Source organism: Phytophthora infestans, genomic scaffold (genome assembly GCF_000142945.1).
Source record: "Phytophthora infestans T30-4 supercont1.18 genomic scaffold, whole genome shotgun sequence".
Taxonomy (NCBI): Eukaryota; Oomycota; class Peronosporomycetes; order Peronosporales; family Peronosporaceae; genus Phytophthora; species Phytophthora infestans.
The window spans coordinates 1380912-1390465 of NW_003303741.1; the positions used below are offsets into that span (position 1 = coordinate 1380912).

The following is a 9554-nucleotide window of genomic DNA, read 5'->3' on the forward strand; positions in this document are numbered from 1 at the left end:
ACCATCAACACCACCTATCAATAATTATATTTCTCTGGTAATAATATTCATTGTGCAGCGCACAGCACAGAAAGGGCCACGATTTGTCGCCATGAGCAGACCACGCGAAATACCCCCGGAGTGATGGAAGCCGATACATCGACGCCACGGTTGACTCAAAGTCACCATATCCCAACTTGCTTCTAGAAGCTCGCACAACGGACCCCATCGTGTTAGCTACGAATCGGCAAGACCATGAAGATTGCTGCTCTCGCCGTTGCCACTGCCATCGCTGTCACGAGCGTTGCTGCTGCTGATCAGCCCGCTCTTCGTTCGGGTACTACGCCTACCGAGGTGAATCCTACTGCGGGGAAGAGTGCTGAAGGAAAGAAGAAGGAATTCTGGGGATGGGGAGGACCTTGGGGTGGATGTTGTGGCATGGGCGGCTGGGGTGGAGGCTGGGGAGGTGGCTGGGGTGGTCCCGGTGGCTGGGGAGGCTGGGGTGGTGCCGGTGGCTGGGGGTGGTAGATGGTACCAAGGATTAATGAAGAGCGTAAAGTGTGAGCTGCAGGCAAAGATTCTCTTCTTCGGCCATCATGTTTGAGCTGCTCCGCTTGCTATCAATCGGGTTATCTGCAATGCTCGGTTTATTTGGATCTCTTGACTGGCACTCTCAAACAAATCAAGAATGAAATGCGATGAAAGTCTTGCGGTTATGCTACTTTTTTTTCTTCTATTATGTTGTCACTTACCCTCTCTATAGAGCAAGTGATGCGGATCACCTCAAACTCAGGGATCACGCGGCCCCAGTATAGAACTTTGCTTTTAGCATTCGCTTCATCATGTCTTGCTTACAAGTAATGCCACTTTAGAGTATCTTCAGGAGTGTAGCAAAACAACAAAAAAATGAGCGCCAACTCTAGAAGATCATGCGTACTGAAACAACCTAAGAGGCGCTAGCTTGTAAGCGTTTGCAAAACCCACCCAATATCCCATATTTTAATGACCTGGGATGATTGATTACCTATCATTGTCATAAAACTGGGTTGGGATGGTAAAAAAATCTTTTCTGAGCTTTCATACTCTAATGTGCAATTCTTTATTGCTCATTTTATAATGTTGCTCGAAGGTAACCCCTTGTTTTTTTGTCATTGATCCTGGTAACTCAAGGGGGATTTTTTTGCGTAGGCCGTTGCGGTATGGCGAAGATGCTGCTAAGACTGCTGGCTGCAGCGCTGTGTCTGGCCACCTCCAACGCGCTTTACGCCGACCAAGCCGGTGAATTCGACTGGAACACCGAGAACGTAGGACGTGTGCAGGCCGTGGCCTTCGGGGGCTCCGTGAGTCGCGGGCCACACTCGGTCGTGTCTAGAGGCACCACACGCGCCGTATACGTAGCCTCGGACGAACGTTCGCGCGCGTTGGCGCGTCTGGACTCCAAAACCGGCGAGATCCAGTGGCGCCGCGTGTTTGTCGAAGGTTAGGACGGAAATCCTGGTAAAATTATGATGAAAAGGTGACAATGATGTGGATATGCTAATGTAGGGGATGCCATCAACGATATTCAGCTGACGAACTACGGTCTACTGTCAGTTTCGGGGTACGTACGCTACGATAGTATTCTTATTGAGAGTAGTAACAATGAATTAATCTCCGTATTGTAGAAATGGACGCAACGTGAGACTTTGGGACTTGAACACGGGCGTGTTGCTGTGGGACGAAGTGACCAACAAGGGTCCAGCTCCGAAAGACGCCGTATTCGGCGGTCTCTTCTCTCTGGACGGTGATCACTCGGTGGTGTTAACATCCTCCAGTGTAGCAATGGTCGGCGTAAGAGACGGTCAGGTGAAGGTGCAGACGCTTCCTGAGGACTTCACCAAGGCAGCGGTGGACGCTGCTGAGTTGTCGTGGCAAGTGGGGTCGGACAACACAGCTCTATTTGTTATGGCAGGTAATCAAATGCTGGAGTATGAGCTGGCATCGGGACGTGCAGTGAACCAGTTTAAACGCCCAGAGATTAAGGAAGCAGACAAGGGCGACGTACAGGCCACTACAGTGCTACGTCGTGACAGTGAGGAAGGCAAAACAGCTGCAGTCACGCTCACGAAGGACCAGCTACTGCTACAGGGACTAGAGAACAAGAAGGACTCGTCGGAGGTCGCTCTGAAGTCGCTCAAGCTGGATGGGGACAAGGTTGTGGCTATTGACGCCAGTATTTCGAACTCTCTGGTGCTGGTTCTTGCCTCTGGCAAGCGTGCTATCCTGAAGATTACGAGTGCTTTGACGGTGGAGGTCGCTGCATTTGTGGCTGCTGAAGGAGCTCTGATGGAGTCAGTCACAAACGACGCAGTGCTCTTCCACGCTGCCGCTAAGAGCACGGACAGCAAGGCACAGATGACGTCGTATACAGTGGACAAAAGTCTGACGCCGGTCTCGTGGGAGGCGGAGCTGGACTTGGCTTCTTTCGGTGGCGATGTTTCCCGTGCGTTTGTTGGCTGTCCGAACACGAAGAAAGACTCGGTTCCAACGTGCCATGCTGTGCTGGTTCTCAAGGACGACGCGTTGATCATGACGTCTAATGAGGAAGAGGCGGATGCTAACAACACGAATGTCCAGTGGGTGCGCGAGGAGTCTCTGGCCAACATTAAGCGAGTGCGTTGGGTCACCCCCGCAGAGACGGAGATCGAGAAGCAGGCTTTGAAGAGAATCCCTTCCTTTATGGAGGAGCTGGAGCTCGAGATGAAACATCTTCAACAGCTGGTGGAGAAGGTCAAGACGCTGTTTGACGAGACCTCTCGTCAACGTGGCGTCGATAGATCTCGTGCGGCACGGAAGGAACCGCCGAATGCTCATCTGTTCGGCTTCTCCAAGTACATTATGGCTCTTACGACGAGTGGCAAGCTGTTTGCTATCCGTGCTGAGGCCAGTACTGTGGCGTGGTCTGCCTTCGTGGGTCCAGAGTATCAGCTCTTTGTGACGCGTGACCACCCTGCTCTTGGCTCTGGAGCTGAACTGTTGCTGGTATCCAACTCGACGGAGCTCGTGTGGCTTGACGGCGATGACGGTCACCAAGTGGATAAAGCAAGTGCTGTCGCCGCGTCTGGTGCGTCGTGGGTGGTTGTACTGCCCAAGCGGAGGCACCTGACGACGGATGAAGAGCCGACGGCACGTCGGACTGTTGCTGTGATTTCTGAGAGCTCGCTGAAGGTGTCGCTGTACCCGAAGGAGACGGCAGACTTTGCTCACCCAGAGCTGAACCACTTCTACTTCTACCGCTACGACGAGACCTCGAAGGTGCTTCGTGGTTACTTTCTCGAGAATGAGGGAGACGCCAAGATAACGGACTACCGAGCTCGTGAGGCGTGGTCGATCGTGCTGCCTCGTGAGCAACAGGTGATTGCTACGTCTCACCACCACGGTCACTCGGTCGTGGACTCTGCCGTGACTATCACTGGCGATGACTCGCTCTTGATCAAGTACCTGAACCCGAATCTGTTTGGCCTTGCTACTATTGCTACAGAGCCTTCGGAAGGTGACAGCGAGGCCGCTTCTGTGCTTCGCGTGAGTCTGATTGACACTGTGGCGGGACGTATCATCCATCGCGCACGTCATCCGCATGCCACGGGTCCCGTCCGCATGGTACAGAGCGAGAACTGGCTCGTGTATTCGTATTGGAACTCGAAGGAGAAACGCACCGAGATGGTGTCGTTGTCGCTGTTCGACGGTGCGGTGGGAATGCACTCGCTGAACCCGTGGAAACGTCCGTCCTGGACTTCCACACGCTCGTCATTCGACTCGAAGGCTCCGTTTGTGCTGCAGAAGAGCTTCATCTACCCGACCAAGATCACGGTAAGTGCCTTTGCGTTTCTCCTGTTGAATTATTGTTTCTCATTCTGTTACCATGCTGCTGTTGTAGTCCCTGGGAGTGACGGTGACAGCTCATGGCATCACGCCTCAGTCCGTCTTGGTCGGCATGGAGACTGGCCAGATCTTCAAGTTAGCTCGCAACTTTATCGACCCGCGTCAACCCGAGAAGCCGCTGACGCCCGAGGAGCAGGCAGAGGGTTTAATGATGTACTCTCCTCTCGTGCCTGTGTACAACCGCCCACAAGCCATGCTGACGTACAACCGCACGGTAGAGAACCTCAACTCCATCAGCACAGCCGCAGCGGAACTCGAGTCCACCACGTTGGTGTTCGCCCACGGCCTCGACATGTTCTACGTTCGGATGACGCCAGCCAAGTCGTTCGACCTACTTCCGTCCGACTTTAACCACGAGATGCTCATCCTGCTGTGCTTGACGTTCCTCGCTGTGACCTTCGGCACGAAGGCTCTGGCGCAACGTAAGGCTCTGCAATCGGCCTGGAAGTGAGCAAGAGAGTCCAGTTAGTTTGAAAGAAGAAGACGCTACAATAGATCTCTTCTCTTTTAGTTGACAAGACTTGTTATCGCTGCTGCTTACAAAAACAAATCGGTGATCTAAGCAGCTCAATTTCTCAATGTCCTCCAGCCGCACTGCGGAACGACCAGTGGTTGGGACGTCGACCGTCCAGACGCGCCTTGCGGTCGGCACGCTGCAACACCTCAAGCTTCACCTTCCACTCCTGCGATTCGTCCAAGTCGCCTGCTGCCAGGTAATGCAGATCCTCGCGGTATCTTGAGTCGGACGCTAGAATCCTGTCCTCAGGGTATGGCACCATGTAGCCACTCTGGAAGCTGTTGATACTCCAGTACGTCTTGTTGCCAAAGACGAGGTCATGCAGCCAGGAACCCGAGACGTCACAGATCTCACGTGGAGGAGACGCCGAAGTGTCCAGGATGACACCACGCAGCGAGTCTGTCGGCGTCTTGGAGCTCGAAAACATTCCGCCCATACCAGACTTTGCATCGGGATTGAGGCGCAACTCACACTGCAGACGGTTCTTCTTGTCTTTGAACACCATGTTGCCCATAATGTCAACCGTACGGTCTCCCCACAATAGCCCACCGATCTGCAGGTAAGGTAAATTGTACTCGATCGTAGTTCCGGGAAGACCCTCAGTGTCAGGGAACGTGACGCGCACTGGTCCCTTGTTTGTGTTAAGCATGGCGTTGGATTTCACGCTCATACTGGCATGCCAGAGCACGAAACCGGCGATAGAATACTTCTCACCGGTAAACTGGAAGTTACTGATTGGCGGGTGGTGGCTTGTGTGCTCGCAACTCACGTCCGTTCCATCGTTCAGTGTCGACTGGAACGTTTCACCCAAGATGGGGTTAAATGGCTTCAGCTGTCCGATACTGTGGTGCAGACCGGCCACGGCGAATGAAATGACGTACTTAAAGCGTTCCAGCGCATCATTCTGCGCGTACGCAGTGTTCAGGAACGTCGGTGCGTACAGCATCAAGTCGCACACACGCTCCAGATTGGTTCGAGGTTCGAAAATACGCACAGGAAGCGACAGACTCACAGCCGACTTGCCCTCTAAGATCTTGGCTCCTGCAGACTTGATCACATCCTTCACTACGCCACCTTGTTTCTTGGCAATCTCCTTGTCGATCAGCTTCAGACCACCGCTAGGCAGAGGCATCATGCCACGCATGTAAGTCTTCGGGTGGAAGATCGTGGATAACTCTCCGTCAGCAAATCCTCCAAGACCACTGGCTTCACTGGCGTCTTCGTATCCGACGCTGCGAGTCTCGTACTCTCCTTCCCCATCATCGTCCAGACCGCCACCGAATCCGAGCTCTGATCCACATAGTTGCGCTTGGTTCACGTACTCACTGAGGACAGATACACAGTCCAAACGAGAGAGCAGGAAGCTCTGACGCGTGGCGGGTGACAGCCATCCCTTCACATCCAAATCAGTAATGTAAGTGGCCAGTGTAGCATGGCCTGAGTCCACAGGCTCTAGCAGCCAGCCGCTCAGGCCAACGTGTGCACGCACAGAGCCCGAGCTAATCGGTTTAAGCTCGTTAACTACCGACTTCTCCAGGATAAGCACCACAGATTTCCCCATCTCGTCCTCCGACTTATCGTCACTCGAATCCTGCGAATCAGGCGCAGCAGACTCGCGCACATGACGAAGAAGTACCAGGTCACGTGGTGTCGTCAACGTACTGTAGTCGATACTACTCACAATGCCTCCAACGGCTGCTGCGTACACCATCGCCGTGAGAAGCGCCTCCCACGTAGAAGCACCCGAGAAGAGAGCAGCACACAAGGCACAGGCGGTAGCAGCCACATGCGGCGCCACGAAAGGCTTGGTCTGTTGGATCTGAGCAAAGCTGCCACTCGACAAATGCACAAGGTCCGTCGCGTCGTCGAAAGTGGCTACATGGGCCGAGTGTGGGAAGTGCACGTCCCACTCGGCTCGACGCGCGTGGTCGGCCAGTAGAATGGCTGCAACTTCTGACGACACAGGCAGCACCACGCTAGCACGCGCATACTGTTTTCCAGAAGTGGAGTCTGTTCCAATGCTGCGTAGAACTCCATTCACTGCGCCAAGCGGACGGAATGCCACGTGGTTACGGATCGAGGAGCCAGTTGAGTTGTGCCCAAGCAGCGCTTCCAGCACGTCCAGGCCATGAGAGAGCTCGTTCTCCAGTGAAATCGTCGTGGGTAGACGTTGCGTCTTGGTACGATGAGGGCGGTGCTGGTGATGCTGGTGCGAAGGCGGCGCTGGAGTGCTGGCGGCGTTGCTGACTGAGGACGGAGCCGACGTCAGTCTCGTCGTACGCTTGTTATCTCCATTAGTAGCCGAAGCGTTCGAAGTTCCCACTGACGACGCCGATTTGAGTGTAACTGCGCGAGCCTGTGAAGGACCCAGCGACGCCGCGCGCTTGAGATGAGCGCGACTGTCCTCATCGTCAGAGGACGATGGCGCGGTCTGGAGTCTGTGCTGCTTTCTGCTGTTATTCTGCGACGATGCCTGTGCATTGGACTCACTTGTGCCGTTGTTGACACGAGCTACAGCCACGCGAAGCACATCCAACCACTGGGTTACGACAATGCCTTCCTCTGCCGACAGGCAGTACATGATGCCAGTAGCTGGATCGGTCAGGTAGATACGGGGCGAGTTCCACGTCTCGCTCAGTCCACCGTCCTGTACGGTACAGCCTTCCAAGGGGATCACAGCGTTGGGTTTGCGATCTTTCCTTGAGATGTAGTAAGACAGGGTGCGGCCGTCGCATACAAACCAGCGGCGTTTCCAGCCTTTGAGTCGCTGGCCTTTCTTCTGTAGGAAACCCTCTTTCATGTAGCGAGGATCGTAGTCGGGCATGGCCTCCACGGGCACCCGCTCGGGCCACTAGTAGAGCGTCATGAAAGAGTTAGGGTCTGGGAAGTTTGAACTAGGGCTTCCAATAGCAGGCTTTTACGTACGTCATTGTTGACAAGGTCGTTGAAGCGCTGTTGCGCGTCCTGAAGCGCTTGCATGGCTCGGTCCCGCTTGCGTTCGCGAGCTGCTGCCCCCGCCTCGCCGTTGGCGCTGCCGTGTCTGTGGCCTCTCGGTTCCTTCGTTGTGGGCGTCTGCGCCTCGTTGAGATCCACGAGCTGCGTCGGGAGTCTCGACACACGCGCGCGAGGGGAAAGAGGCGGAGTGACGCGGACACTCGAGCAAAAGCTGCGGATTGAGGCCGGAATAACCAGCCGGGAAGGAGCTGTCCGGCAAAAAGAGTCCCGTCTCCGATAGAGATGAAAGCCTCTCGTGTCACTTAAAGTGACTCACTTAAGTGACTCACTTTGCGATTGGACAGCGACAAGATGAAGCCCCAAAGTTGCAAACAACCTCTGATAACTAGTGCTCTTCCACTGAAAGATGAATATAGTGATAAAGGTCACATTGAAATAAAGACAGGTTTGTAAGCAAAAAGCACCAATTACCACTTCGATATCAAGACAAACAGGTCCATATGTCCTACTTGAAGACCCTGATGTTGCAACATGTAGCACCACGAAGAGACACGAGCTAAAAAAGAGCGTGCGTCGCGGCCGGGATACTACAACAGCCGACACCTCGAAGTCACACTGTTTGCCTTCCCGAGACACTGCTGGACGTGTATCCATCGCTGACGTGTCAACCCAGAGACGAACCAAGGGCAAGCAGCATGAGCACTGCCACGTATCAGGTCCGTCGCCACCAGGTCGTTGTGTCTTTACGCTGCTATTAACTCCTCTGTCTCCAGACGCCTGACTCAAAGAAGGAGGAGTTCCGGAAGTATCTGGAGAAAAGCGGTGTAGTAGATGCGCTGACTAAAGTACTAGTGGGTCTCTACGAGGAAGCGGATAAGCCGCCAAACGCCGTGGACTACGTCAAGCGCTTCATGGGCGCACCCACCGGTATCGACGTCGATGCGCTGCGAGCTGAGAACGAGGAGCTAAAGAAGAAGAATGCAGAACTTATCAAGACCATCGAGGAGCTCAATAAACGCGTAAGGAAGTCAGCGTTACCATGATGATGAAGGCAAGAGATGCTCACGTGTTGTTTTGTGTTGACAGCTCACGACCGAGGAGGAGGAAGAGGAAACCTAACTGCAGGTACAAGCTCAACATGAAGGCCGCAGTCGTATCTATTGCTCCATGATCACTTCAAAATCCACTCTTCATTGCCTCCATTCTGTCTGCTATCCATTGTCGAACACTTAGGTGCACTGCGCCAAGAGCTCCGTGATGTTGTCCTGCACCGACTGCTTCTGGCGGTTCAGGTAGTTCTTACGTGCCTCATAAGACGAGACCTGCTCATCCACGTGTTTCTCATCGCTCTTCATAGTGGCGACGTTCTCTTCGCTGTCCGTTTGCAGAAACATCTTACCAATACTGCGGTATGTCTTGGTGCGCTCAGGCAAGTCGGCCATCTCACGCTCGACGAGCGCCAGACGCTTCTTTTGCCGACTGTAGGCTGCGAGCTTGGCCTCGATCTGTTCTAACTCGCGCTGGATCTTCTGGAACTGCGGCTGCAGCTCCTGTAGCTCCTTAGCAATATGCATAGGCACTTGGCGGCCTCCGCCCTGGGTCGAGGCAGCGCTTTTGGGCGCCACCTCTTGGTTCAACTGGCGCAGCAGCTTCTTAATACCCGGCACCTTGTCTGGGTCCGTGGCCGAAGTCTGCGCTGTCTTGAGCGTCTCAATGGCCTCTTGCTTGCGGCCCAACTGCTGCTGCGCATTCGCTAGGCGGTGGTATCCCTTAGCGAACTTGGGGTTCCGCTTGACGCACTCCTGGGCGTCCTTCTCGGCCAATTCCCACTTTCCCACGGCGCCGTAGGCAGCACTGCGGTTCGAGTAGTAGACATAATTGTCCGGGTCCAGACGAATGGCCTGCAATTGTAGATATTGAGTAACGAGGAGCAGTTGATCAATTATTGTACGGACTGGCAAACCTCTGAGTAGCACTCGACAGCCTTGTCAAAATTCTTCTCGTTAAACTCCTCATTGCCGAGCCTGTCTTAGCGGGTACAAGAAAGCAGAGATGGTGCGTGAGTAGAAGCACTAACGAGGCGCAAGTGTATGTCAGGGCCACGCACGTCTTCTGCGCCTCAGCGGCGTCGTGTACAGAGCTCATTGCAGAGGATCTTCTTGTCACCAGAGGAGCAACGACC

The 9554-nt window shown here is 54.2% G+C and overlaps 3 protein-coding genes across 3 annotated transcripts; 1 reads left to right on the top strand and 2 right to left on the bottom strand.

Moving 5' to 3' along the window:
• Window positions 1-1156: 1156 nt before the first annotated feature.
• Window positions 1157-4351, top strand: PITG_10461 (uncharacterized protein; the record flags this gene model as incomplete). The annotated part of the gene is made up of 4 exons (XM_002902203.1): window positions 1157-1458; window positions 1525-1579; window positions 1644-3828; window positions 3896-4351. The coding sequence occupies 4 exons, from the start codon at window positions 1188-1190 to the stop codon at window positions 4349-4351; spliced, it is 2967 nt and encodes a 988-aa protein (XP_002902249.1).
• A 124-nt stretch (window positions 4352-4475) lies between these two features.
• PITG_10462 (uncharacterized protein) lies at window positions 4476-8069 on the bottom strand (the record flags this gene model as incomplete). Its single annotated transcript, XM_002902204.1, has 3 exons — window positions 4476-7268; window positions 7343-7620; window positions 8054-8069. The coding sequence occupies 3 exons, from the start codon at window positions 8067-8069 to the stop codon at window positions 4476-4478; spliced, it is 3087 nt and encodes a 1028-aa protein (XP_002902250.1).
• A 532-nt stretch (window positions 8070-8601) lies between these two features.
• Window positions 8602-9554, bottom strand: PITG_10463 (uncharacterized protein; the record flags this gene model as incomplete). The annotated part of the gene is made up of 3 exons (XM_002902205.1): window positions 8602-9273; window positions 9336-9396; window positions 9480-9554. The coding sequence occupies 3 exons, from the start codon at window positions 9515-9517 to the stop codon at window positions 8602-8604; spliced, it is 771 nt and encodes a 256-aa protein (XP_002902251.1).